The 27,684-nt window shown below is 45.8% G+C and overlaps 1 protein-coding gene across 2 annotated transcripts in view; it reads left to right on the top strand.

The window, feature by feature from the left end:
* Positions 1-13,196, top strand: part of LOC120860294 (dihydropyrimidinase-related protein 2) — a 121,092-nt gene extending 107,896 nt beyond the window's left edge. For both annotated transcript variants that reach the window (XM_040236067.1, XM_040236068.1), the window contains exons 11-14: positions 1,150-1,320; positions 6,716-6,895; positions 7,989-8,154; positions 10,463-13,196. In XM_040236067.1, coding sequence (XP_040092001.1) covers positions 1,150-1,320; positions 6,716-6,895; positions 7,989-8,154; positions 10,463-10,554 — 609 coding nt within the window. In that variant the 3' untranslated portion in view covers positions 10,555-13,196. The remainder of the gene's footprint in view (positions 1-1,149; positions 1,321-6,715; positions 6,896-7,988; positions 8,155-10,462) is intronic.
* The last annotated feature ends 14,488 nt before the right edge of the window (positions 13,197-27,684 follow it).

Below are 27,684 nucleotides of genomic sequence, written 5' to 3'. Positions count from 1 at the left end.
ACCAAATTTGTGTGCTGCCAGCAGTAGATGGCATTCCCTACCAGGTCCAGATCAGGCTTACCATCAAAAAACCCAAAGCATCACCAATTTTATTGTGAATTTCGTCTCATTGTTTTACATTGAATCTCTTCAGTTACTGATTTAAATGTATATTTCTTTCATATGCTTTCAGCCGTTTTTATTTTTTTCTCCCTTAGAACTCGCTCATTTCCTTTGACCATTTTTCTATTGGATTTAGAGTGGATTTTCTAACAGTGCATTCATCTCTTCAGATCCCACATGTAAAGGGACACAGAGTACACGTGGTAGAGATGAGAAAGTGGGGGGAGGCATGTGTGAGAAGTGTGGTCGATATCCAGAGTTTGCTGTGAGGATGGGATGCTGAGACTTCTAGGTTGGCTGGACTAGGAGCCGAGGTCTGTGCCTGCATCTTTGGAAGGAACAACCATTCACATCAAATCATGTTTCCCAAAGATGCATTGAGGCCCCTTCAGCTTTTTTTTAAAAAAATACTTCTTACTTTGAAATAATTATACTTTCAGAGGATTTTGCAAAGACGGGATGGACAGAAAGGTCCTGTGTGCCCTTCACCTGCTAATAGTTACATCTCATGTATATTTGGAGTGTCATTTCCAGACCTGGAGAACGACAGTGGTGTGGCGCGTGTGTCTAGTTGTGTGTCCTTTTGTCATATGTAGATTCATGTAACCATCACTGCGATCAGATAGAGGTGTCCTCCGTCATCACAGAGGCCCCCATGCTGCTGCCCCTTTATAGTTGCACCCACCCCTAACCGGTGAGGAATCTCCCTCTCACCCCTGGTGTGTCCATCTCTTAACTTGGTTATTTTGAGAATGTTCTATAAATGAAGTCATACAGTATGTGACCTTTGGAGACTGGTTTTTTTTTGGCCGTGTCAGGGCTTGTGGGATCTTAGTTCTCTGACCAGGGATTGAACCCATGCCCTCCGCAGTGGAAGTGCAAAGTTCCCACCACTCGACGACCATGGAAGTCCCTGGAGATTGTTTTTTTCCACTCAGCATAAGGCCCTTAATATCCAAAGCGTCTCTTTTTATTGCTAAGTAGCGTTCCACCCTTCGACTTTTTAACTTGTTTTTCTTACACGCGTGTGTGTGTTGTCCTCCTCAGGTCACTGGGAAGATGGACGAGAACCAGTTTGTGGCTGTGACCAGCACCAATGCTGCCAAAGTCTTCAACCTGTACCCCCGGAAGGGCCGCATTGCTGTGGGGTCCGATGCTGACTTGGTCATCTGGGACCCCGACAGCGTGAAGACCATCTCTGCCAAGACCCACAACAGCGTAAGCCCTGTTCACGGCATGGACCCCATCCAGACCAGTAACAGTCTCAGAGAAGGACAGAGGCAGGGACAGTCCCCAGGATTTATGAAAAGAACTCGCTGTGATCGGAAGGAACTTTTCCCCAGGATATGTTATAACTTGCAATTTGCTGAGAAAAAAATAGCTCTTTCCTTTTCTTTAGTGAGGTCAACATGACCGTTAATCTTACCATCACTTTGGAGTACAACGGCCTGTCTATGGCTAGAAAGTCTCTATCTCTGGACCTTCAGAGCCTCTAGCATCATGCCTGGACCTCAGAAGCTTCTGGAAGTCAGGGAACATTCCATTTTAATAGTTTGGTGCATCATCTCTCCTGGCATCCCCTGGTGCAAGGGATTCAAATAAAACATTCAAATGTCCACTACCGAGATGCCCACTGGGCACTTTCATTCTTTGAGGCCACTGCTTTCTCATTGTCAATGTGGCCATACAGAAGCCTAAAAGGCAGACGCTCTTATGTTCTAAAGGCATGAATTGATTTGGAAGAAATAGAAGAAATACCCCTGAAGGCATTTTGATCAGGATTTTAGGATCTGTAGTTTTGGGGTATCTCTTGTCTCTTGGTCTAGATGGCAGAGCTTGAGGGTGCCCTGTCTTGGTAATAGGACCCTGAGAAGGTGACTTCATGTCATGTCTTGGGATTGTTGGCTTAGAAGAGGGGTTTTGACGAGGCCCCTGAATGTCCTGGATTCTGTGAAGTCAGCGGGCATTAGATGGGGATGTAGATACCATTGGTTCTTCATTAAAAAAAATTGTGTGTGTGTCTGTATAATATAGAAACGGCAAAAGGGAAAACTTTGGAAAAGAAACAGGTATAGGACAGAGTTTTTCATGTCAGAAACCTCTATGACTTTTTCTTTGGCCGAGCATCACAGCTTATAGTATCTTCATTCCCTGATGGGGATTAAATGTCAGATCCTCAGCAGTGAGTCCTAACCAGCAGTAACTCCTGGACCACCAGAGAATTCCCCTGTATGACTCTTGAAGTGAATTCTTAGTGAATGAAGAGGCTTTTTGAGATAAACTTCTAAACTGAAAGCTGACTCAGTGAGGAATCTGACTCTAGGTTGCTCACTCCAGGTGTCCTGGGCCAGCAAGTATGGACGCCTCCTCCAAGGGCCAGCTCAGGGAGGGCTTCTGGCATTTCTCCAGAACACTGCTGGACTCTTAGCTAAATCCTAATCCTCTTTCCTATGTGGGCAGAGGGCCTTGGGCTGCACAGGCACCCGTGGGTGCTAGGTGGGTGGGTGCCTTTAAGGAAGTCTGCTCAGCTCTCAGTATTAATGGTGGATTTTCCCTTCTTCCCCACTGGCTGGCTTAGCTCCACAGTGGAGCCTGACAGCGGCCCCTACTGGTGACTTAGGTCACGACCTCCCTGGGGCCCGTCATTGGCTTTTTTATGGGCAGGGATCCTAGGGTCCAAAAGGAGAAGGGGGCAGCAGAGGATGAGACAGTTAGATAGCATCACTGACTCACTGGACGTGATTCTGAGCAAACTCTGGGAGATAGTGAAGGAGAGGAAAGCCTGGCATGCTGCAGTTCACGAGGTCGCAGAGTCGGACACGACTGAGCAACTGAACAACGACAACAACCACCTAGGGTCCTGCCTTGTGAACCTACCTCTTCTTATGCCTTCAGCATCACAGCTCTGTTTACCCTTTCATTTGGCCTTCTCAATAAAGGGATGGTATTATTATCTCAATCGGGAAGATAAATAAAACGGAGGCTTAGAGAGCTTAACTGACCAGTCTAACGTTACATAGCTATTTTGCGGTAGAGCTAGAATTAGAACCCAAAATTGTCCAGGGCTTTTCCCTGCCAGACTGTGTGTGCAGCCTCTTGGTCAGGGTCAGAGGGAGAAAAATGTTTCTCCCTTACAGAGTCCCCTTCCCAGAGGTAATGGAAAGAGCAGACTGGACTCACCGTCTCACCGTGTAAGCTGCAGATGGCCTAACTAGAGCGCCTGCATGGGAAGCTCTTAAGCCGGCAGAAGAGAGGATGTAGAGGAGTGATGATTCAATAAGACAGATTCCGCCCTGGAGACATTCAGGAGCAATGCCCTGCCTTTACCTCCAGGCAGTCCTGGAGATCATGACTTCTAACAGTGCCTCTCGCCCATCCAAACCTCTTTGAAAGAGCATGTTTGTGCAACACTAATTATCTAGGAGAACACTAGCAGGAGGCTTTCCCCGTGTAATACAGTATTTCCTACCACGGGGCTAATTAGCTTTAATTTGGAGTATTTAGCTAACTCTTGTTGACAGCCCTGTTGCTACTAAGCCTCTGCTTGGATTTGCCCAGCATCCAGCCAGATGAGTCATTTTAGGAAGCATGTGTGGGTGGAAGTTACAAGGGTCTATACCTGGTAAACGATCAGGTCTCGCTGCCTCATTGTTTGACGGAGTATGTGTGTGTGTTAGTCGCTCAAGTCGTGTCCTACTCTTTGCAATCCATGGATTGTAGCCCACCAGGCTCCTCTGTCCATGGGATTCTCCAGTCAAGAACACTGGAGTGGTCAGCCATTCCCTTCTCCAGGGGACCTTTATGACCCATGGATTGAACCTGGGTCTCCAGCATTGGAGGCAAATTTTTACCGTCTGAGCCACCAGGGAAGCCCTTGACAGAATATAGGCTCTGAACACCCCAAGTTGTGACTGACCATTGAACTTGTTAATTTTAAGTCACTTAGAGCCATAGGACTTGTTCTTCCACATCTTTTAAAAATGGGAGGTGACCCATAGATCTTCTGGGTGGTGAGATCCATCTTTTTTTTTCTTTTTTGATATGAACCATTTTTAAAGTCTTTACTGAATGTTACAATATCATTTCTGTTTCATGTTTTGTCTTTTGGCCACGAGGCATATGGGATCTTAGCTTTCCAATCCAGAGATTGAACCCTCAACCCCCCTGCTTTGGAAGGTGAAGTCCCAACCACTGGACAACCAGTGAAGTCCCATGAGATCAGTCATTGTTAGGCAACTAAACTCAACATGTGCATCTCAGGATGTCTTTGCCACTTGCAGTCTTGTTGGGAAAGTGCAATAAAGAACCAGACGGTGAATGAGGGATCTTCTAAATGCCTACATAGTGCTGAGTAGTGGGCTAGATGATTTTGTTCCTTTTATTTCTTGTGATCCTAGCATCATTCCTGTAAAGTGGGCTGTGTCCCCTTAGAGATGAGGCAGCTGAGTCTCAGAGAAGTGTGAGGGATTTGTCCAAAGTCATACAGCTGGCAAATGGCAGACCTGGGATGTGGACCCCGGGGCTGCTGGCCCCATGGCCAGGGTTGTCTCTCTGACTACAGAAGGGCATGAGAGGCGCTTGTCAGAGTGTAGACAGTTAACTGTGGGGGGACATGAAAGAGCTGGGACTTGATTCAGCCCTTCAACGATAACCTTTTTGAAGGTCCTTTCAGAGCAGACAGAATTCTTTCCCATATAACACTTCTTGTGTTATCATCTCTACATGAGCCTTGCAAAGGAGGCAGGTGAAGACCCTGAAGGTCTGAGGCAAGATTAAAGCTCAGAGTCATACAACTCCTAGATTTCAAACAGATCTAAGGTGCCACCAATTTTAAGATACTCTGTTTAGGTACTGCTATGAAGGAAAACACGTCCAGAAGGACGAGTCTAATAGGATACTGCTCTAAAATTAAATGCTTTGCTGCCAAGGGCCAGCTTGTGCTGAGCACGGGATACATGAGAGCTGGATCTGCCGGGTACAGAAGGGATGGCAAAGAATCTTGCCTTTCTTGATCCCGGGTTTTGGTGCAGAGAGGGCAAAACTGGCTTCTTGGAGAATCTGAAGTGAAAGCTGGGGCTTATGCAAGCTGTGTCCAGCAGCGGTCCAGAAAAAACCTGAGGGTGAGATTTTCGTTATATTTTACAGGTTTGGGAACCCCCCAGGCCAGTGGGAAAAGCTGACTCCAATCCCCTGGAAGGGCTCAGCTTAGCCTAGGCTGACATTGACTGGGCAGCTCCATGTGCTGTGAGATATAGGCTCATTTCAGGGACCAGTGTCTTAGAACCGATGAAGGGCTTGGGGGCACACATTGTGGTCCTGGGAATCCATGTGCAGAGTTGCCTTCTTTCCCCCAGGTGCCTCTTCCTCTTATTCCTCCAGAAGATTTCACGTTACTCCTTTGAGTCTCAGAGCAGGGCTGTTTCGTTGTTGTTTTCAGTCAACCCCACAGGTCCAGTGTGAGCTGATGGGCCAGCCTGGGGCTTCTCCATGCTCATCAGCCCCTGCACTAAGCAGGCGATGTTGCCCTGAATGGCAGTGCATCAGCTCTGTTCACAGACTGACTCTTCAGTGCTGATAACCTGGTCCGAATCTCCCCAGAAGCCCAACTGCTTTTTATGGAAACTGTTGTTAGTTGCTGAATCGTGGCCCACTCTTTGCAACCCCATAGATTGTAGCCTGCCAGGCTCCTCTGTCCATGGGATTTCCCAGGCAAGAGTACTCGAGTGGGTTGTCATGGAGCTGCCTGTTAATTCTCCAGGTCCAGGCAGCTGTACCTGTGAGCAGGACAGTTCAGTTCAGTTCAGTCGCTCAGTCGTGTCAGACTCTTTGCGACCCCATGAATCACAGCACGCCAGGCCTCCCTGTCCATCACCATCTCCCGGAGTTCACTGGGCGTCTGGAATCTGGAGAAGGAGCAGGGGAGCTGAGGCTGTGGGGTGGGGCTGTGACACGTGAAGCTTTTACTGTTATCGCAGCAACAGACTCACTCAGACAGAGACCCCAAATATTTTCCAAGAGGGCACACAGATACATCCCCCTTTCACCATGAAAGGCTTGGAACCAAAAGGATGGCTGCCTTGTTGGGAAATTAAACCTCAAGCATTTTATTGATGGCATGTCTCTGGAGTTACCACAGTCCTTTCATTTAGCAACTTCAGTTTAACCACATCGCTAACTGATTGGAAAACCAAGCGAACCAGTGGGAAAAACGACTCGTGGATGGCTCATTTCAAGATTAAATTTAGAACTTGGTCAGAGAAGGCTTCTTGGGGTTTTAACCTGATTGGAGCCTGAGTTAGTGAGAGCAAAGTCACCGCTTATATGAGGAATCATTTTCTTATATTCGTGTGGCATTTGCAAACCTCTCTGCTTTTCTATATAAATTTTCTCTTCTGTGATTTTTGCCCCTCAGTTTTGTGTGTGTGTGCTGAAACTCAGACAGAGTTTAGACCTAGTGATGAAGTCCTGGTGAGTGGTCAGTTAGGAAAGGGACCCCATCTCTGGGCTTTTCTTTCTTCTGAGTGATGGCTGGGCAGTGAGTACTGCCAGATTGATGAGATTTTGCCAGGATGGAGGGCGAATTCTGAAGTTTACTATGTTCGCTCCCTTTTAGTCTCTTGAGTACAACATCTTCGAAGGCATGGAGTGCCGTGGCTCCCCACTGGTGGTCATCAGCCAGGGGAAGATCGTCCTGGAGGATGGCACCCTTCATGTCACCGAAGGCTCTGGGCGCTACATCCCCCGGAAGCCCTTCCCTGACTTCGTTTACAAGCGTATCAAGGCAAGGAGCAGGGTGAGTACCTCTGATCTTAGGAGTGGTTTCTCTTATGGATAACATTCAATTCCATTAACACGGAGCACCCTGAGTCAAACTGATGTGGTGAGTACGGAAGATTTAGGGGAGAAGGGAAACATGGTCTTTTTATTCCTGGAATTCAGAATGCCAGTGGAGGAGTCAGGCATGTCTGCAGCCAGCCAGAGTAATGTGAGACTGCATTGTGTACTGTGATGAGGCTCAGAGGAGGGAACTGCTGCTGCAGTTATAACAGAAAGTAACACGGGGAGAGGGCATTTTGAGTTGGGTCTTGAAGGTTAAGTAGAAGTTGAACAAGCCAAAGAAGGGAAACAAGGGAATTAGGCAGAGACAAGGTTATAAGCATGGAAAATGTAGAGTGTATTTAGGACATGGTGAATACTCTCCAGCACTGGTGCTTGAGGACTGTGAGGCAGGGAATGGGTGGAGCTGTTGGAATTAAAGGTAAAGTAAGATTGGAAGCTCTGGGGCCAGATCTTGAACATGTGACCAGACCCTCTTCACATGTTTGAGAATTCCTATGAAGTTTAGGCTCAAGTGCCTTGGGAGAAAATGGGAAGAACTGTTCATCAGTTAAAAAAAAAAAATTTATATATTTATTTGGCTTCATTTGGTCTTAGTTGTGGGATCAAGTTCCCTGTGTGTGTGTGTGTTAAATTGCTCAGTCGTGTCTGACCCTTTGCGACCACATGGGCTATAGCCTGCCAGGGTACTTGGAATTCTCCAGGCAAGAATACTGGAGTGGGTAGCCCTTCCCTTCTCCAAGGGATCTTCCCAACCCAGAGATTGAACCCAGGTCTCCTGCATTGCAGGCAGATTCTTTATCAACCAAGCCATCAGGGAAGCACCTCATCAGTTTTTATGGGACCCATGTTAAGGAAGCTTTGCACTGGAGCTGGGGTGCTGGCTGCGTGCTGATATCTGTCCCTGCCATATTCTCCGTAGAGAGCCCTCCACCCCCAAATCCCACAGGGCCGTCCTGGCACCTGTTACTTCCCCATCAGGCAGGTAGTTGCCAGGTAGGTATCGTCTGTGAATGTGGCCTGAGTTGAGGGGTTCTTTTGTTTTGCAGCTGGCGGAGCTGAGAGGGGTTCCCCGTGGTCTGTACGACGGACCTGTGTGCGAGGTGTCCGTGACACCCAAGACGGTCACTCCAGCCTCCTCAGCTAAGACGTCTCCGGCCAAGCAGCAGGCCCCACCTGTCCGGAACCTGCACCAGTCTGGATTCAGCTTGTCCGGTACGGTTATGGCTGGGTCAGAGCCTGCTTCTGCAGGGCCTTGCTCCATGTTGCTGGTGGGGTGGGCATCACTTTTGTAGAAGTAGAAATGAATGATAGACCCATTCTCCCAAAGATGTAATTTACTAGAGATGTAATTCACAGCAGATGATGGGTTGGCTTTCAGAATCTTGACATGAGTCTATATCACATATAATGTTCTGACAGCTACACTATATCCAGGACAGTGTTTTTGTTGTTTTGTCACTCTTTGCGACCCCGTGGACTGTAGCCCACCAGGCTCCTCTGTCTGTGGGATTTTTTTAAGCAAGAATACTGAAGTGGGTTGTCATTTCTTTCTCCAGGGGATCTTCCCGACCCAGGGATTGAACCCATGTCTCTTGCGTTGTCATGCGGGTTCTTTACCGCTGAGCAGGGTATCAGAGGACCTTTTTTCAATGTATTATGTCCATCGTGAAAAAGGATATTGTGGTATTTTAGGACTCTCCTCTCCCTCACAAATGCAGTAAATTAGAGTGGTTCCGCTTGTGGAGTCAAGAGTTTAAACAGCTTAACTTTGCAGCCCAGATGCAAGCTGTGCTTTGGTTTTCTCATGTGTAGAATGGGTATAATGGTAGTAATTATCTCTTGGGGTTGTTGTGAAGATTAGGTGATTTAATATATATATAAAATGCTTAGATTCGAGTCCTTTGATAATTGTTAGCTATTAGTCTGGATAAAATATGTGACGTCAGGAAAGGTGAGAGGAAAAGAGTCCAGATTTAGAGCTTCCCTACTTGAACTTCTTTCCAGTCCTTCATTTGGGCAATGATTAGAAATCTTCTATTTTTCCAGCTCCCTGAGTCACAGATATGTACCTGGATCTCTATGATGGGTTAAGGAAACAGTGAATCAGAAACATATTTTTTTTGTCAGATATACTGGGTTTTAGAAAGGTGCCATATAGAGATTACCCATTTGCAAAGAATTTAAAAATAATGAGCATTAGTTTTTCCATAAAGTAATCCATGTTACTCATGTTACATGATACTATCTGTGCTGTCTTTCACCAGGCCATTCAAACATAAAGACCAGGTGGGATGGGGAAGGAGGTGGGAGGGAGGCTCAAGGAAGGGGACATGGGTGTATCCATGGCTGATTCATGTTAATGTTTGGCAGAAACCAGCACAATATTGTAGAGCAATTATCCTTCAATGGAAAATAAATAAATTTAATTATTACAAAAACAAAAAAACCTCCAAAAACATAAAGACCATCATGACTCTTATCTTTTTCTAAAAATATATATTGAGGTATAGTCAATTCACAACTTTATGTTTAATTTCTGCGGTACAGTAAGATGACTCAGTTATACATATACACATTCTTTTACATATTCTTTTCCATTATGATTTATCATAGGGTATTGAATATATTCCCTGTGCTATATGTATGAAACTTAAACAGACTCACAGACGTAGAGGACAGACTTTCAGTTGCCAAGCAGGAGGGAAGGACTGGGAGTTTGGGATTAGCAGATGCAAAGCGTTACACATAGGATGGATAAGCAACAAGGTCCTACTGCATAGCACAGCGAACTATATTAACTATATATTAACTGTATTAAGTATGATGAGTCCTATCTTTGATTACACAGAAGATGAAAAGTGTTAGGGGGACAGAGTGTATCTTTGGAAAAACCACACTTAATTGACCTACTGAGAATAGGGACAGGATGTAGTCTGAGTCGCTCAAAAGCCTGAAATGTGGTGTTAGTTTATATATAGTTTTACTTTTCAGGTAATGGATCCAACTAGCTTCTACAAGGATGACTTTATACCATCTGTGATTCTTAGGCCACTTGAGGCCCATCCTTTTTTTGTGGCTTATCCTTTAAGTGAGGTTTTAGAAGGACAATGAATGGGCCTGACAGGTTTTCTCCTAAGCTATGTTGTTTCATTGCAAAACAGAAAATAGAGTCACAGATGTGGAAACCAAGGGGGAAAGGTGGGGAGGGATAAGTTGGAAAATTGGGATTAACATATACACACTACTGCAAATAAATTAGATAACTAATAAGGACCTACTGTATAGCACAGGGAATGCTACTCAATACTCTGTAGTGACTTATATAGGAAAAGAGTCTTAAAAAGAATGGATATATGTATATACGTTAACTGAATCACCGTGCTGTACACTTGAAACTAACACAGCATTGTAAATCAACTCTATTTCAACAAAATTTTTTTTTTTTTTAAAAAAACCTATGTTCTTTTGGTTTAAAGCAGGGATCTGGGTAACTGTCTCTGACCCTCTGTTTCTTCTCCAGGTGCCCAGATTGATGACAACATCCCTCGCCGCACCACCCAGCGCATCGTGGCGCCCCCTGGTGGCCGTGCTAACATCACCAGCCTGGGCTAGAGTTCAGGGCTGCCGTCAGCGGGGGATGGGACACCTGAGGACTTTCTGAGACTTTCTTCCTTCCTTCTTTCCTTCCTTTTTTTTTTTTTAGGAGCCTGTGATAGTTACTGTGGGGCAGCCAGTTCCTGGGGCTCCCTCTCGAGCCCTCACTCTCCGTCCCTCACCCGGAGTCACCTATTTTGCTCACCCACCTCCCTACACATCTAGAAATATCACACCCTGAGTCCACCAAGCCCGTACACAGAACCGCATCCAACACTCAGACATGCGAAACAAAGCAAATCACAGTGAGGGTGTTTCTCATCTCCAACCCGTGTTGTATTTGTTATCGTCTTCCTGGTCATCGGGGGAGGGGAAGATAAAGTGAATTGCCCAGAGCTGCCGTTTTTCTTTTTAAAAGTTTTAGCAGAGTTTTCTTTCTGGGGCTTGGGGTGGGGTGGGTAGGGGAGGGGGGAGATTTTTTTTTTTAATACAAAATTGGAAAGCCTAATTCATTATTACTACAAGGGGTTTGAACTGGACGTCCTAATGATGCAATTGTGTAACCATCAAGCTGATTCAGGGTGGTGGGCAGACTCACCATGTCCCTCCTAAGAGGCTGCACAGCATCCACACCGCCATTCCATCGTCTTCTGGGTCAAGTGTTAATAAAGGAAAGGTTTTCTTTCTGGCCTAGATTTTTGCTGCAGATGAAATCTTTTGAGGATTCCCTTCTCCTCTCTTTACCTCTGTTTTGCTCGCACTCTCTCCCTCTCGCTTTGTCATTCGTGGATACATTCACATGTCTGCTCTTTCTTCGTGTTTCCTCCAGCGCTTGTCTCTGACATGCTGTTTTTGTTTTTGTTTTCCTCCCATGATCTTTGCCAGTGACCAGGTCTGCCATTGTACTGTGGTCCTAAGAATCTGCCTGGAAAGATGTGAGCTTTGTCATCGCAACCATTGTAAGATGCTGTCCTAGTCTGTATAAAACCCGTGCTACCCACTCACATCCCCAGGATGTGCCTTTGAGTTTGAGACGCCCCCTATATGCGGGGATGGGCCGAGTTACCTACGCTGTCACATGTGGGCCCAGAATAGACCTCAAACGGTGCCGAGATGTTGGAGAAGTCTGAGACTGTAGGACCTGAGAGATTTTCCCCTGTGCATTGCTAACTGGGCTAAAGATACTATCAGATCTGTCAGTCGAGCCTCCTGACAGATCTTGTAACTTGTGAGCCAACCAGTCTCCAGCCAGCCACCAGCTAAGAGGTGCTGAGCTGATGGAGGCTGGCTCTGAAGGCTGCTGTTTCCCATCTAAGTATCTTCGGGGGCACCAGAGTACACTGGGCTTCTCACTTTGGAGAAAAAAATTTTTTTCTTGTCCAGTTATTTAGAAAGACACCATGCAATATACGGAGGTCTCCTAAACTCAGAAAGTCCATGGGAAGTTTGGCTTAAAGACCATTTTAGGAACCTTACTTGGTGGTCCAGTTTTTGGGACTTTGCCTTGCAACGTGGGTGGTGTGGGTTCGATCCCTGGTCAGGGAGCTGGAAATCCCACGTGCCTCGGGGCCATAGAAGCAGAACATAAACAGAGGCAATATTGTGGCAAATTCAATGAAGAGTTTAAAAAAAAAAGGCCATTTTAATTTGCAAGAGGAAAAATCTGTTTTGTGAGTCAGAGTTGTGGTGGGGAAAAAAAACTTGTAAATTTGATGTGTGGCCTCTTAAAGACCACAGGCGACCTTGTGTCCACACCCTACCCTCTCCTGGTCTCAGACACCCTTTCCACTAGCTGCCTTGTGCCTGTTCTTGTCTCTGTTGAGCTGTGTTGCATCTTCTTCCAAACGTGTTTACAGGTCCTCCTAAGCCATGTTAATGTTTGCAGGCTTTTATAAAACCAAATCTGCTTTCATAAAGCGTAACATCAAAAAATAGCTCATCCCATCACGATACTTATCTCTCCACACACGTTTTGCCTTTGGGGTTATGGTTGGGGTTTATTTCTTTTTGTTGGTGTTGTTGTTTATTTGTTATTTTAAAAGGAAATTGCACTTTTAAAGAATCATTGGTTAACTTAATATATTTGCTTTTTTTTTTTTTCTCACCTGCACTGCGAGGGAAATTGAACCAGTCAGAAAAAAAAAGAAAGATTTTTGTTTCAATTCTAAGAAACACTTGCAGCTCTCTTCTCTTCACTTGAGTCTTCCTGTTTTTCCATGATGCTCATCTTGGTTCTTTCAATTGTTTCCTTGAGACAACTTAAAACCTGAAGATTTCTGCAGGCTGTGTAAGCATGTTTTCCTGTTGGCTTGCTTTGTGTGTCTGTTAAATGAATGTCATGTGTAAATGCTAAAATAAATCGACAGTGTCTCAGAACTGAGTAACTGCAGTGACTTGATGCTCTCAACCATGTAGGATTTACTCATAGATGGTTTTTAATCCTTGGAATTGTGATTGTGACCCACGAGTGGAGGAACTTTCAGTGCTAAAGCTCATTACATGTGTAGCCAGAAGAGTACCTTTTTTTTGTAACCACTGTCTCAATGGCAAAATAATTATGGTAAAAAAACCAACAAAACAAGTCTCGTGTTTATTATTCCTTAAGAACTCTGTGTTATATTACCATGGAACGCCTAATAAAGCAAAATGTGGTTGTTTCAGGGTGTGTCTTGTGTTGAGATGTTCAAGGAGGCAGGCTGCTTGACTCGGGCCTCCTTCAAAACTTCCCTCCATGGAACTTTCTGGATGTCTTCAGCCTTGTTTTGATGACTGTGCTAATTCAGGAGTTTTCACTGTGTGTTTCTGGTAATCTTGTCCAGGCCACTGAGGTTTAATTCTGAACAGAGCCCTGAGTCTGAGAAATTCATGGACTCCACCCTAAGACAGGCCAAGGGAGCCTCCCGGATCGAGCTGCAAACATAAGTTGGGAAGTGGAAATTGGTGGGACCACGTGGGTTAGGGTGGTGACCCCCTTGGACTCTCTGCATCCTTAGCTTGTTCACCCTTGAAAATCTTTAAGCCACAGAAGGGTATAGAAGATAAGAGACTGAGATATGTGGGCCTGCATCAAAAGCTCAGTCAAGGAGCTCATAGGAGGGACTTCCTGGCAGTCCAGTGGTTAAGACTCAGTGCTCACTGGGGAGGGCCTGGATTCAGTCCCTGGTCGGGGAACTAAGATCCCACAAGCCAGCGATGTGAAGCAGGCGTTCCTTTATCCCTGGCAGGCAGGTGCCAAGAATGCACATCTGGAGGGTATGGTGAGCCATGCCCACTCCCACCTACCTATGCTTAGTCCTCACAGTTACCTTATTAACTAGCACCGGTATTACTGATTCATTGGTTCGCAAAACACTGAATGAAGCGGGTATGTGAGTGGGGCTCCTCTGTGCCCATTGTATGGTTGATGAACTCTTCCTCTTCTATCCAGCCCTGTCCAAACAGGATAGGAGGTGATTTACAAAAATACACACACTCTGCCAAGCTTGTATAAACAGGGTGTTTGAGTAAAGGGAAGTTAAGAGCAGGAAAAATTAGATAAGGTCTGAGTTTGGTTGGTACAGCACAATGTCATGAGGTTGTAAATTTGTGAGGGATTGCTGAATGTTCTAGCAACAAATAGAAAAAAAAGGAAACATGGGCAGAAGACCATATAACACAGTGACCCAAAGAGAAAGCGTCTGTCTACAATGCGGGAGTCCCAGGTTCGATCCCTGGGTTGGGGAGGTCCCCTGGAGAAGGAAATGGCAATCCACTCCAGGACTATTGCCTGGAATATCCCATGGACAGAGGAGCCTGGTAGGCCACAGCCCATGGGGTTGCAAAGAGTCCGACATGACTCAGCGACTTCACTTTCACTTTCAAAGGAATACAGATTCCTGGTGCTCAGCCCCAAGGGCAAGTTCTGGGTCCAAGGACCATGGCGTTGCGTCTCTGGGCTGGCTGTCATCCTGCCATCAATGCCGGCTGAAGGCAGAGCACCGAGATCTAGGGGAACTGAACCGGTCCTAAGAGAAGCGTAGAAATGTTCAGCTGACATGTATGAGACTCCAGGCCTGCAGCCCACCTTGCCTCTAACCCCACCTTGGCTCCACCCCATGTAAAGTGCTCAGGCCTGCTTGCCCATGTGTCCAAGTTCCACCCAGGGAATTGAATGGGGGTGGCCAGAGAGTGGGTCCTCAAAAGAGGGGCATCCCGTGGGTGCCACATGGCTGAACAATGGGACCAGGTTCGTAACTGGTGGTGTGATTTAATCCAAAGACAGCTGTTAGAGCATCTAGAAAAAGCACATGGAATGCATGTCTTTTGGGAAATATTTTTGTGTTGAGTTGACATGAGTTGAAGGTTATATTGTCTGGTAAGTTTCTGTAGTACCCATGTCCTGTAAGAGAAGGCAGACCCCCAAAACATGAATCCAGCATTGAACAAACAAACAAGAGGGCAATGGCCTGACCTTCAGTGATAACGTTAAGTTTCACCTCAAGATCTGGGGAGCCAGGGACCTCTGTTGGCACCCAAGGGTGGATGCCTTCTTCCCTGGGAAGAAGGGGGCAAGATGGGAGAATTGCCTGTCTGTCTGTTCACGGGTCTCTAGGGTCCATCCCTCCTCAGGGGAGATCGGATGAGCAGGGTACTTCACCCTGACCTTACATCGTTTTCCAGTCCCTCAATCGTGTCTGACTTCGTGCCCCCATGGACTGCAACATGCCAGGCCTCCCTGTCCTTCATTATCTCCCAGAGTTTGCGCAGACTCGTGTCCATCAATTCAGTGATGCGATCCAACCATCTCATCCTCTGTTACCTCCTTCTCTTGCCTTCAATCTTTCCCAGCATCAGCGTCTTTTCCAATGAATTGGCTCTTCACATCAGGAGGCCAAAGTATTGGAGCTTCAGCCTCAGCATCAGCCTTTTCAATGAACATTCAGGATTGATTTCCTTTAGGATTGACTGATTGAGCTTACATGTCTAATGGTTGTTCCTGTCACTCCAGAGGTTTGCTGTTTCCATCCCTCAGTGATTCAGGAGCCCTCTGGGGACCCAGTGAAAAGTGAGAGTGAAGTCGCTCAGTCGTGTCTGACTCTTTTCGACCCCATGGACTGTAGCCTTTCAGGCTCCTCCGTCCATGGGATTTTCCAGGCAAGAGTGCTGGAGTGGATTGCCATTTCCTTCTCCAGGGGATCTTCTCGACCCAGGGATCGAACCCAGGTCTCCCGCATTGCAGGCAGATGCTTTACCGTCTGAGCCACCAGGGAAGCCCGGTGAATGAGGTCAGTTCACTGTGATGCAGCGCTCCATCAGCTGTAGACACACACCCTTTATCTTTTTCTGTACATTTAGGTGTGAGGTGAGAAAGCACGGAATGTACTCAAAGACCACTTCGTCTCTCAAGAGAACAGGGAGGAGATTGGCTGGCCACCTGCTGGGATGCTCTGGGGAGGGGGCGGTCCTGCTTAGATGTAGGGAGACGGGCTCCCAGCTTTACATTCCATGCTCTCTTTTTAAAGTTTATTTATTTATTGGTTGTGCCGAGTCTTCATTGCTGCACGCGGGCTTTCTCCTATTGCAGCACACGGGCTCAGTTGCCCTGTGGCATGTGGAATCTTCCCAGACCAGGGATTAAACTCATGTCCCCTGCATTGGCAGGTGGATTGTTAACCACTGAACCACCTAGGACGTCCCCACTCTTTTTGAACACACTCTTTTTGATGTCATACCCCTTCAGCCTCGTGGCTTGGTTGTCCTTCAGCTGTTAGCCTCCCCCTAGCACCCTACTCGTGCTCCTGGGTGGGTGTTTTAACTCTCCCACTAGTTCCCTTGGTGTTTTATTTAAAAAAATATTTATTTATTTGTGTCTTAGTTGCAGCCTGTGGGATCTAGTTCCCTCACCAGGGATCAAACCCAAGCTCCCTGCATTGGTAGCTCGGAGTCTTAGCTACTGGACCACCAGGGAAGTCCCTCCCTTGACATCCTGGAGTGCATGTCCTCCAACTGTTCTGGATGAACCAATCCCAGCTCTGGATCCCCAGCTACAGCAGCCTTGCCAACCAGCAGCCCCCTGCACTACTATCTTGATCCAGAGCTACAACTCCGAAGAGCAGACACAGCCCCATCAAGATGAAGGACTTCCTGCCTGTTGCTTAGTTCTTCCCTGGCACCCTGGCAGTCCACACCGTGTGACAGATCAAGAGAAATGCAAATTCATGACCCATTCCTAACTGCTTGGCTCCCTCTCGGCTTGAGTCCTGGGAAACCTATGTGCTACTGTGCAACACAGGGCTGTTGACCTGAAACAGACTGCCTGATATTTCTCTAGCAAACAGATTTATTCGGGATCAACTAAGAATTGCCATTCAGGGTTTGCAACTAACTTCATTCTTTTTTTTGGTGGAAATCCACTGTCTCAGCACAATGTTAATTATGCTCCTCTGATATCATGGGAGGTGTCAGAGGCCAGAGGGTTATAACTTTCCTAATGACCTGAATGTCCGACTCTTTGTGACCCTGTTAGCTGTAGCTCACCAGGCTCCTCTGTCCATGGGATTCTCTAGGCAAGAATACAGGAGTGGGTTGCCATTTCCTCTCCAGGGGATCTTCCTGACTGAGGGATGAAACCTAGGTCTCCTGCGTTGCAGGCAGATCAAACATTAGCAATACTCTTATTGGAGTATAGTTGCTTTACAATGTTGTGTTAGTTTCTGCCGTACAACAAAGTGAATCAGCCATGTATATACATATATCCCCTCGCTCGTGAGCCTCTCTTCACCCTTCGCCTCCCCATCTCAGCCCTCTAGGTCATCACTGGGTCTGCAACCAGGGCAAGCCATGTGCAAGTTCCGGCAGGGCAAGGAAGGAGAACAATTCTTTTTTTTTTTTTTTTTTTGATCGAAGAAAAGGAAATTGTGAGACTCTAGTAAACAAAGAGTCCATGGCTTTCATTGGCTGAGCCTTTGCCAGGAAAGAAGTCTTTTTTCTTCTTGTTGGCTCTGTGATTATCTCAGGGCATGAGAGCTCCCCCTTGTGGTGGCCAAACTGTGTATAATTGAGGTTTCTGTTAATTTTTCACAGGACTATGGAAAGCTAGTTCACTGCACCTCATCTTCCTACATGTTGTCCTTCTGAACTTCTATCCTTGACCAAGCCTCCCACTTCCAAACTCTCTCTGTATATATATGCTTCATGATCAACAAACTTACATGATTCCATAAACTCCCATCTTCACTAAACATTGTCCCCTACATCTTTGCCTTAAAAGAAAACCTGATCCCTTTTTCTGCTCCTTTGCTTGTATCTCAGCTACCATTATTACTCTCCTAGATAACTGTTTTGTTGCATCTGTTTTTCTTAGTTCTAACTTTTCTTGATGACGGAATAGAGACAAACAATTGTGTAGGTTTAGGTGTACATTTAACTGAATTGTATGGGTGTCTAGACGGCTGTAATGTTCATAAAGGGTTACAGTAAACCCCTACACACGAACCCTCATGTTGCTGACTTTCAAAGATGCAAACTTGTGTTCCATCAACATCAGGCTCTCAGCTTTCCCCCTGTTTCCTATTGGTGACAACCCTTCAGCTCTACCGCCTCCCACCTCCTCTCCCTCCTCCAGTCAGTAACTATTCTTGCCTGTTCACTCCATGCCAGCCCCCTGTATGCCAGCCGTTGTACTGGACTACCATACTTTTCAAGGAACTGTACTGTAAGATTAAAAATGTTCTCTTTATTTTTATGTATTTTTTTTTAATGTAAAAAGTATTGTAAACCTATACCGGTACAGTACTATATAGCCAATTGCATTAGGTGGGTACCTAGGCTAACCTTGTTGGACTGGCAAACAAGTTGCGCTAATGAATGAACTCTCAGAATGGAACTCATAGGTATGTAAAAGTCTTACTGTACTTCTTTGGAATCGTTACTGCTCTTCGTCTTCTTCATTTCTACTTCTCCATCTTCTCCACACCCTGCTCGGCCACTCTGCCTCCGCCCGTTTGAGTGGGCATTCTCTTTCACGTTTTTACTTAAAATGGTCCTTCACTCGATTGCCTTTAAATGCTTACTTCCACTTTAATAAATGCCCTTTGGCTCTTGCTGTTCTCTTTCCCTCCTGGATGGCAGGCCTATGATAAGATGATAATCTCGGCTGATGAAATATTGGTTGAGGAATTTGGAAGGAAGCCTATTTAAAACTTAGCTCTGGCTGGTTGCACAGATTTTCCAATAGATGGCAGCAGTGCATGAGCTGTGCAAATGCGAGTTCCCCCACCCTTGAAACAGCTCGCACAGAGAATGGAATACAACACTGAATCAGTGAATAATCCTTTCCTAAACAAGCACTCGGCCAGCTCCCCAGTGCATGGGTAGCATTCTGTCCATGAAAAGATCAATGGATGACTCCAAGTTAGCAGAGTTTTACGTATTAAAGCAAAGCGGGTGTGTAGATTTTTTTTTTTTTGTCACTAAAGCGGTTCACTGCCGGCTTCCCAGGTGGTTCAGTGGTGAAGAATTTGTCTGCCAATGCAGGAGACTCAGGAGACAAAGATTTGATCCCTGGGTTGCCCCCATGTTAGCTGAGAACACTTTGACCTAAAATTTTAGGACAACATTAGAGTGGAGTCAGTAACACTATTATTTTGTTTTCCATACTATGAGAGAAGACCATTACTATAACATTTTCCAAACTGACTTCCTATAAAATGCTAGTCTGGAGAGATGCTCTGTCAACAGTGTCCTACGGGGTCAAAGGGCTATGGAACATATGGACAGTTAGAATACACATAAACACATAAAAGCCTGTTTTATTTGGTTAGTCATTGCGCAGGCTTATTTGACACTGTTATCATTTCTACACTTATTTACTCATACAATCCCTCAGAGCTAAAATTATTTAGAACACATTTTAAGCATACCAAATATGGCTGTTGTTCACACAGATATTCTGTTCACACAGATATTCTTTATCACATTAGGAACGTATTTTTTTAAATCCTATTTTAGAAAGCATTCTCTTTTTTTGTAAAGAACGGTTGCCAGACTGTAAGAAATTCTATTGGTATGATTATGTGATTTTTCCTTTTTGATCTATGATCCAATTAATTCAGGCATATTATTATTATTATTATTTTTACTAGAGGGCTGATATCAATTTGTAAGAATTTTATTGAAACTTTTGGGATAAATTTTTGTAATTGAAATTGGTTTATTTTTTATGCACATGCAGAGTTAGGAAAACTAGGAATGTTCAGGCCTGCTCACTATTCTCTTTATTGTCTTTGTTCTCAGGAAAGGGAAAGAAAAAAAAAATACTCATTCCTTTTTTTTCTCCCTTTTCACTGCAACAATATCTAGTTCCTTGATCAGGGATTGAACCCAGGCCCCCTGCACTGGAACATGGAGTCTTAGCCACTGGACTGACAGGGTCATCCCAAGAAATCCTGACTTCTCAGCATGTTTCAAGATTAAAAATAAGCATTTATTTAGTGTTAGGCACTGCTCTAAGTACTTTGAATGTATTGATCCATTTAATTATTACAACATAGTATGAGATATTTTTGGAGAAGGCAATGGCACCCCACTCCAGTACTCTTGCCTGGACAATCCTTTGGATGGAGGAGCCTGGTGGGCTGCAGTCCATGGGGTCGCTAAGAGTCGGACACGACTGAGCGACTTCACTTTCACTTTTCACTTTCATGCATTGGAGAAGGAAATGGCAACCCACTCCAGTGTTCTTGCCTGGAGAATCCCAGGGATGGGGGAGACTGGTGGGCTGCCATCTACGGGGTCTCACAGAGTCGGACACGACTGAAGCGACTTAGCAGCAGCAGCATGAGATATTTTGGAGAGTAGCATATGAAGCATAAAGACTTAAAATAATCTGCCTAAGCTATACAGGTAGAAAGCAGCTTTGCTGAGAGTCAAACCCAAGCTGTCTGCTTTTCAATTCTGCACTCCTATCACTGGTTTGGTGGTTTAGTTGCTAAGTGGTGTCCGACTCTTGCGATCCCATGGATTGTAGCCTGTCAGGCTCCTCTGTCCATGGGATTCTCCAAGCAAGAATACTGGAGTGGGTTGCCATTTCCTTCTCCAGGGGATCTTCCCAACCCAGGAATCGAACCCGGGTCTTCTGCATTGCAGGCAGATGATTTACCAACTGAGCTATGAGGGAAGCCCTCATTCTACAGATAATGAGTTTTATAAATGTATATACATATACGTGTGTGCTAAGTCGTTTCACTAGTGTCCGACTCTGCAACACTATGGACTGTAGACCAGCCAGGCTCCTCTGTCCATGTGATTCTCCAGACAAAAATTATCAATAACATTAAATAACTTTTCCAGTTAATTTTGGAAAGCAAGAAAATATGCTTGACTCTATTAACGTTATCAAATGGGTTTAACACAATTTTTTGGGCTTCCCAGGTGTCTCACTGCTAAAGAAATCAGGAGAAATGGGTTCCCTCGGTTGGGACAACCCTATGGAAAAGGAAATAGCAACCCACTCCAGTATTCTTGCCTAGGAAGTCCCATGGACAGAGGAGCCTGGTGGGTTACAGTCCATGGGGTGGTAAAAGAGTCGGACACTGCTTAGCGGCTAAACACCACCACCACTACAATTTTTTAGTAGTTTTACAGAGACCAAAGAGTCGGACACGTCTGAGCAACTGAACTGAACTGAGACCAAGAGGCAGCCTTCTCTTTGTCCACCAGAGGGCGCTGCTAGCACAATGCCCGAGTTCAGGATACTAGGTCTCGTGGTTTTAACACATTGGGTCCATGCCATCATCAGTAGCCAGCCTCACATAGTTGTCTATCTTTGACAAAGCACACACAAAGGAATTGTTACATTCAAATACTAAAACAGAAGGAGCTCTGCTTACTGTCGTGTCCTGTGGCTTTTTTCAAGGACAAGAAACCACCGAGAAGGGCGTAGGTCTCTGAATCATGGTGATTCTTACATCCTGTAAGGGACACCCCAGCACCAGAGACCAGTCTTTATGTTCCACAGGCACACACCAGGCTGGGGTGATGCGGCATATGTAGGCCAGGCAGGGGTCTCCCTGCAGGGGAAAATGTTGGGACATATTTGGAGCCAAATGTGGGTCCCTTGACTGAGACTCTGGAGTTGCTAATTAATAAAATCAGCTCTTAATGCCCATGCAGGCTTCCCTGGTGGCTCAGCAGTAAAGAACCCAACTGCCAATTCAGGAGAGCGGGATTCAATCCCTGGGTTGGGAAGATCCCCTGGAAAAGGGCACGGCTAGCCGTTCCAGTATTCTTGCCTGGAGAATCCCATGAACAGAGGAGCCTGGCGGGCTGCGGTCTATGGGGTTGCAGACAGGTTGACACGACAGAGTGACTAAACAGCAACAGTGACGCTCATGCACTGATTCCTGTGCTGAAAACATTTCCTTGACAATCCAGACAGGGAGGGATCTGCCAGGGCTGGCCTGCCGTGTCTCACATAGCTGAGGGAGCCACAGACAACCGTTTTGTTGGCTTTCCCCTCCTGTGTGTGCATATATGACTTTACTGTCATCTGGCAGGTGGTTTGTGAAAAATCTGCTACACTGATGTTAGAGAAGCACACGAGCAGGAATGTTCAGTACACACATATATATACACATGCACACACCATGCTGCTGCTGCTGCTGCTAAGTCGCTTCACCATGTACAAAGTGGGTAGCACAACAGGAACACTTTTTCTGGTAATGTTTTACAGCATTGACTGTCACTTTGTAGGTCTGTTAATGCATCATCCAGAGAAAATGAATACAAAGGCATTTTGGAAGGACTTTAAAATCCCAGGGCAAAATTTCCAAAGCTCTTGTGACCAAAAAGGAGCTGAAAAGGCATGTTCTCCAACCACTTAAAAAATAATGTCTTATCATTTTTTAAATTTTTATTGGGGTGTAGTTGACTTAAAATGTTGTGTTAGTTTCAGGTGTCCAGCAAAGTGAATCAGTTATTTACATGTTTATACATACATCTATTTTTTCAGATCCTCTTCCCATATAAGTTATTATAGAATATTGAGTAGAATTCCCTGTGCTGTACAGTAGTCCTTATTAATCATCTATTCTATACATAGCAGTGTGTGTATTTCATCCCAGTCTCCCAATTTATCACTTTCCCCTACATTTCCCCTTTGGTAACTAGAAACTTGATTTTGAAATCTATGAGTGAGTTTCTGTTTTTAAATAAGTTTATTTGTATGATTTTATTAGATATCACATATAAGTGAAATATGATATTTGTCTTTCTCTGTGTGACTTACTTCACCCAAGTATGATAATCTCTAGGTCCCTCCATGCTCCTGCAAATGGAATTATTTCATTCTTTTTTATGGCTGAGTAGTATTCCATTGTGTGTATGTACCACATTGTCTTTATCGATTCCCTGTCTAACCATTTTTTGATGCTTGAATTATCTCTGTGACAATACTCAAAGGTTCTCTGACTCATGCTTGAATTTCCTCATGGTGGTCATCATACCTGCCAAAGCATCCCCCTCCATTTTAGGTACTCACTGTTAATTCCTATCCACTGGTTTCAGATTTTTAGCAATCACTGCTAGTATTTATTGAACCCTGGGAGCTGGTTAGATGTTCTTTTATTTTATCCCTTAAAGCAGATGTCCTCACCCTTCGGGTTCTAATGACTCATGATCTGAGGTGGAGCTGATGTAATAATAATAGAAATGAAGTGCACAATAAATATAGTGTGCTCGAATCACTTGAAACCGTCCCTCTACCCACCAAGTCTATGGGAAAATTGTTTTCCATGACACCAGTCTCTGGTGCCAAGAAGGTTGGGGACCACTGCCCTGAAGCTTCTCTATGGGTGTATTAGGTAACTCAGCTGCCATTATAAAGGGTCTTAGACTGGGTGGCTTAAAAACAAGTTAATTTTCTGACAGTTTGAGAGGCTAGAAGTCCAAAGTAAAGGTTCTGCTTGTTCAGTTTCTGCTGAGAGTTCTCGCCCAGCATTTAGATGGCGGCCATCCTGCTATGCGGTCACATGGCTCTTTTTCAGTGTGTGGACAGGGAGGGAGAGTGTTCTCTGGTGTCTCTTCAAAGAAGAACATTAATCTGGTGGATCAGGGCCCCGCCTTTATGTCCTCATTTAACCTTAATTAACAGCAGCAGATTTTATTTTGGGGGCTCCAAAATCATTTCAGACGGTGACTGCAGCCATGAAATTAAAAGACACTTGCCTCTAGGAAGGAAATCTGTGACAAGCCTAGACAGCATATGATAAAGCAGAGACATCACTTTGCTGACAAAGGTCCATCTAGACAAAGCTATGGTTTTTCCAGGAGTCATGTTCAGATGTGAGAGCTGGCCCATAAAGAAGGCTGAGCACTGAAGACTTGATGCCTTCAAACTGTGGTGCTGGAGAAGACTCCTGAGAGTCCCATACACAGCAAGGAGATCAAACCAGTCAATCCGAAAGGAAATGAGTCCTAACTATTCGTTGGAAGGACTGATACTGAAGCTGAAGCTCCAATAGTTTGACTACCTGATGAGATCACCCGATTCATCGGAAAAGACCCTGATACTGGGAAAGATTGAGAGCAGGAGGAGAAGGGGGTGACAGAGGGTGAGATGGTTGTATGGCATCACCGACTCAGTGGACATGAGTTTGAGCAAACTCGGGAGACAGTGAAGGACAGGGAAGCCTGGTGTGCTGCAGTCCTTGGGGTCCCAAAGAGTTGGACACCACTTAGTGACTGACCAAAAACACACCTTAATTACTTCCTTAGTAGTTCCATCTCCAAATACAGCCACCCTGGGGGTTATGGCTCCAACACATGACTTTGAGATACAGAAACGTTCAGTCCATAACAATGGGATGATTATCCTAATTTTACAGAGAAAGAAATGATAAGGACTTTGATTTGCTTTCTCATGCAATGAGTGCTGCGATTGGGATTGGAACCAGACCTGCCTGACTCTAGAGCTGGTGTTCTTCCCACAATGCCACATGGCCTTCTGTGCCTTATTCTTCAGAAGGCCAGTGCGCATCGGCCTTGAGACAGCCCAGGAATGGACGAGCTCTTGCAGGTCATCGCCCAGCCCAGTTCGCCAGTAAACGGGACATGATGGAGGTGTGGGATCACAGGCCTGTGTAGTAACGAGACAGGCATTTTCCTGGAGTGGAGCCAAAGCTGGGGTTGGGGTGTGTGTGCCACAACCAAGGTCGTCAAGGGCCCGGTATATTCGTTTGACGGGGCTGCTGTAACAATGCCCACAGGTTGGGGGTCTTACACAGCAGATGTTTATTTCCTCACGGTTCTGGAGACCAGAAATCCAAGGTCGAGGTGTCGAGGTTTCTCCTGAGGATTTTTTTTTAAGTTGTGCCATGTGGGATCTATTTCCCTGACCAGGGATCGATCCCGGGGTGTCCTGCCTTGGGAGCGCAGTCTTAGTCACTGGACCACCAGTGACTAAATCCCTAATCTCCTCTTCTTTTAAGAACAGAAGTCTTGTTGGATTAGGGTCTACCCTAATGACCTCATTTAACCTTAATTACCTCTTTAAAGGCCCTATCAACAAATAAAATCATGTTCCCATGTACTGGGGTGGGAACTTCAGCACATGACTTTTGGGAGGGGGCACAATTCAGTCGCTAACAGGCAGGGTGCTGGCCACCCATCTGCAGAGTCCTGTCCAGCAGAGGGCAATAATGCTTGCAGTCCAGCTCCCAGGACAGTGATGACCAGATCTTCAGCCTCCCTAGGAGAATGCTTCCAGAAACACAGTTTGTTTCTCCTGGGAGTACCCAGTTCACTTGTTACCCCAACTACTTCCAAATAGCAAGGAAAGGAAAAAAGCAACAACTTCTAATGTAATAATGGTCTCTTTCTGAACCGTGGGACTGTTTTCCTGTGATCAGAAAGCATTTTTCTCCCCTCTGTTAGACAGCATCTCTTTCCGTGTTCTGTCTGCTCTTTCTCCCAGCCCTTGCCTTCTGTCCCCTCCCATCTGGCAATTACCAGTGAGTTACATAAATTGGTTTCCTTACCTATCATTACGCATAGGAGTGGCTGGCCCTTGTACGTAGGGTACAGGCTGTCCTCCGGGAAGGGCACAGTTACGAAACCAAATCATACCAGGACTTTAGAAATATTTGGAGAAAGATACAGAAGCACCCATGAGCCTGGCACATTGAAACAACTGTTTTCACCTTGCCTTGTGGTTTCACAGCCACATGCTTATGTATTTTGTTCATTATCTGTGAGGATATAGGCAGGAAAGCAGGAAATAAATCAAATTGTTTTAACAGAGAAAATTTAACATAGAGAATTGTCTAAACAGGAGTTGGAGGATTCAAAAAAGCCAAAAGGCAACACAGAGAAAGATGTTGTAGGGAGCAGCTACCTACCACTCCTTAGGGGGTTTCCCTGGTGGCTCAGCAGTAAACAATCTGCCTGCTAATGCAGGAGATGTGGGTTCGATCCCTGGGTCGGGAAGACCCTGGAGGAGGAAAGGACAACCCACTGAAGTATTCATGCCCAGAGAATCCCATGGACAGAGGAGCCTGGTGGGCTGCAGTCCATGGGGTCACAAAGAGTTCGACACGACTGAGTGACTAAACAACAAAAGGTCAGAGAGATAGCTCTTTCTCTCCACCATGTGAGAACATGGCAAGAAGGTGGCCGTCTGCAGCTTGCAAGAGGTCCCTCACTAGCCAGCAAATCAGCCAGCCTCTTGCTCTTGGAACTTCCAGCCTCCAGAACTGTGGAAAATGAATGTCTGTTGTTTAAGCCACCCCATGTATGGTGTTTTGTTGAGGCAGCCTGGACTAGGAGAGCTCCTCTTTCTAGTACCAGAGACTCTTGCCCAAGTAAGTCGTGTCCACCTCTTTGCAACCCCATGGGCCACAGCCCACCATTCTCCTCTGTCCATGGGATTGTCTAGCCAAGGATACTGGAGTGAGTTGCCAATTCCTCCTCCATGGCATCTTCCTGACCCGGGGATCAAACCCAGGTGGATTCTTTACCACTGTACCAACTGGGAATCCCACGCACAGGTACGTACACAGAGAGAAACAGGTCCCTGGGAAAGAGGCTGGGTCCCTTACACCTAGTTATTAAGAGCTTCCACTGCGGTGAGTCCTATGGTCAACATTCATACCAGGCACATGTATCTCCACACCCCATCCTTATTCTCAGAGATCTAGCCACATACCTCATTATCACCAGACCACTCTAGTCACCAGTTTTCAATCCTGTTCTCTCTAAGTCCCTGCGTGCGTACGTGCTGAGTCACTTGTGTCTGACTCTTTGCTACCCTATGGACTGTAGCCCCACCAGGCTCCTCTGTCCATGGAATTTCCCAGGGAAGAATACTGGAGTGGGTTGCCGTGCTCTCCTCCAGGGGATCTTCCCAACTCCGGATCGAACTCTTACATCTCCAGCATTGGCAGACAGTTTCTTTACCACTAGTGCCATCTGGGAAGGCCCTGTCTCTGACCACTTGCCGAACCATCAGCCCCTTCCCAGGAATCAGTGTAGACCTGTGCCTCTGATTCCCACTCTGAAGAGAACAACAGATGTTCTGATTAGAGTTCTTCCTGCTGTCCTTCAGGGGCACTCCTGATTGGGTTAGTAAGTAGCATGCCATTTCCGCTTTGTGTGTGATGCAGAATACATCATCATCTGTGACAAGGGCAAGGCTTTTTCTCCCCACCATCAGCGAGTCCTAAACAACCCTATGAGGCCATGCACACGGACTGAACAGGAAGAGATGACAGAGAGTCTGAGAAACCTGCTCATGCAAATTACCTGTGCCTTCTGAGCCTGCTTGAGCCTGATTGTATGATACCATTTCCACCTGGAAATGTGCGTCTCTGAGCTCAAGCATCCCTGCCATTATGACACAGGGCATCAGGTAACATCAGTCCATGATAGAACACTGGGGTCCCATGGCCCTAGGATGTCCCATGGCCCTAGGATATCCCATGGCTAAGTATTCAGTGCCTGTCAGGCCCAGTAAAAGGCTAGGACTTACTCTCAAAAGGAGAATAATCTATGGATGAGGGCAAGGCTTTGCTCTTAAACCTTAAGGTTCTGCTCTGTGATTCCCCTATTGAAGCTTGTCAGAGGCTTCATACCACATCGTCAGTTTCCATAGAAACCTCACGCATCACAGATCTT

This window comes from Oryx dammah, unplaced genomic scaffold (assembly GCF_014754425.2).
Source record: "Oryx dammah isolate SB20612 unplaced genomic scaffold, SCBI_Odam_1.1 HiC_scaffold_11056, whole genome shotgun sequence".
Taxonomy (NCBI): Eukaryota; Metazoa; Chordata; class Mammalia; order Artiodactyla; family Bovidae; genus Oryx; species Oryx dammah.
Note: the sequence above shows the minus strand (reverse complement) of the source record. Positions and strands in the feature narration are given on the sequence as shown.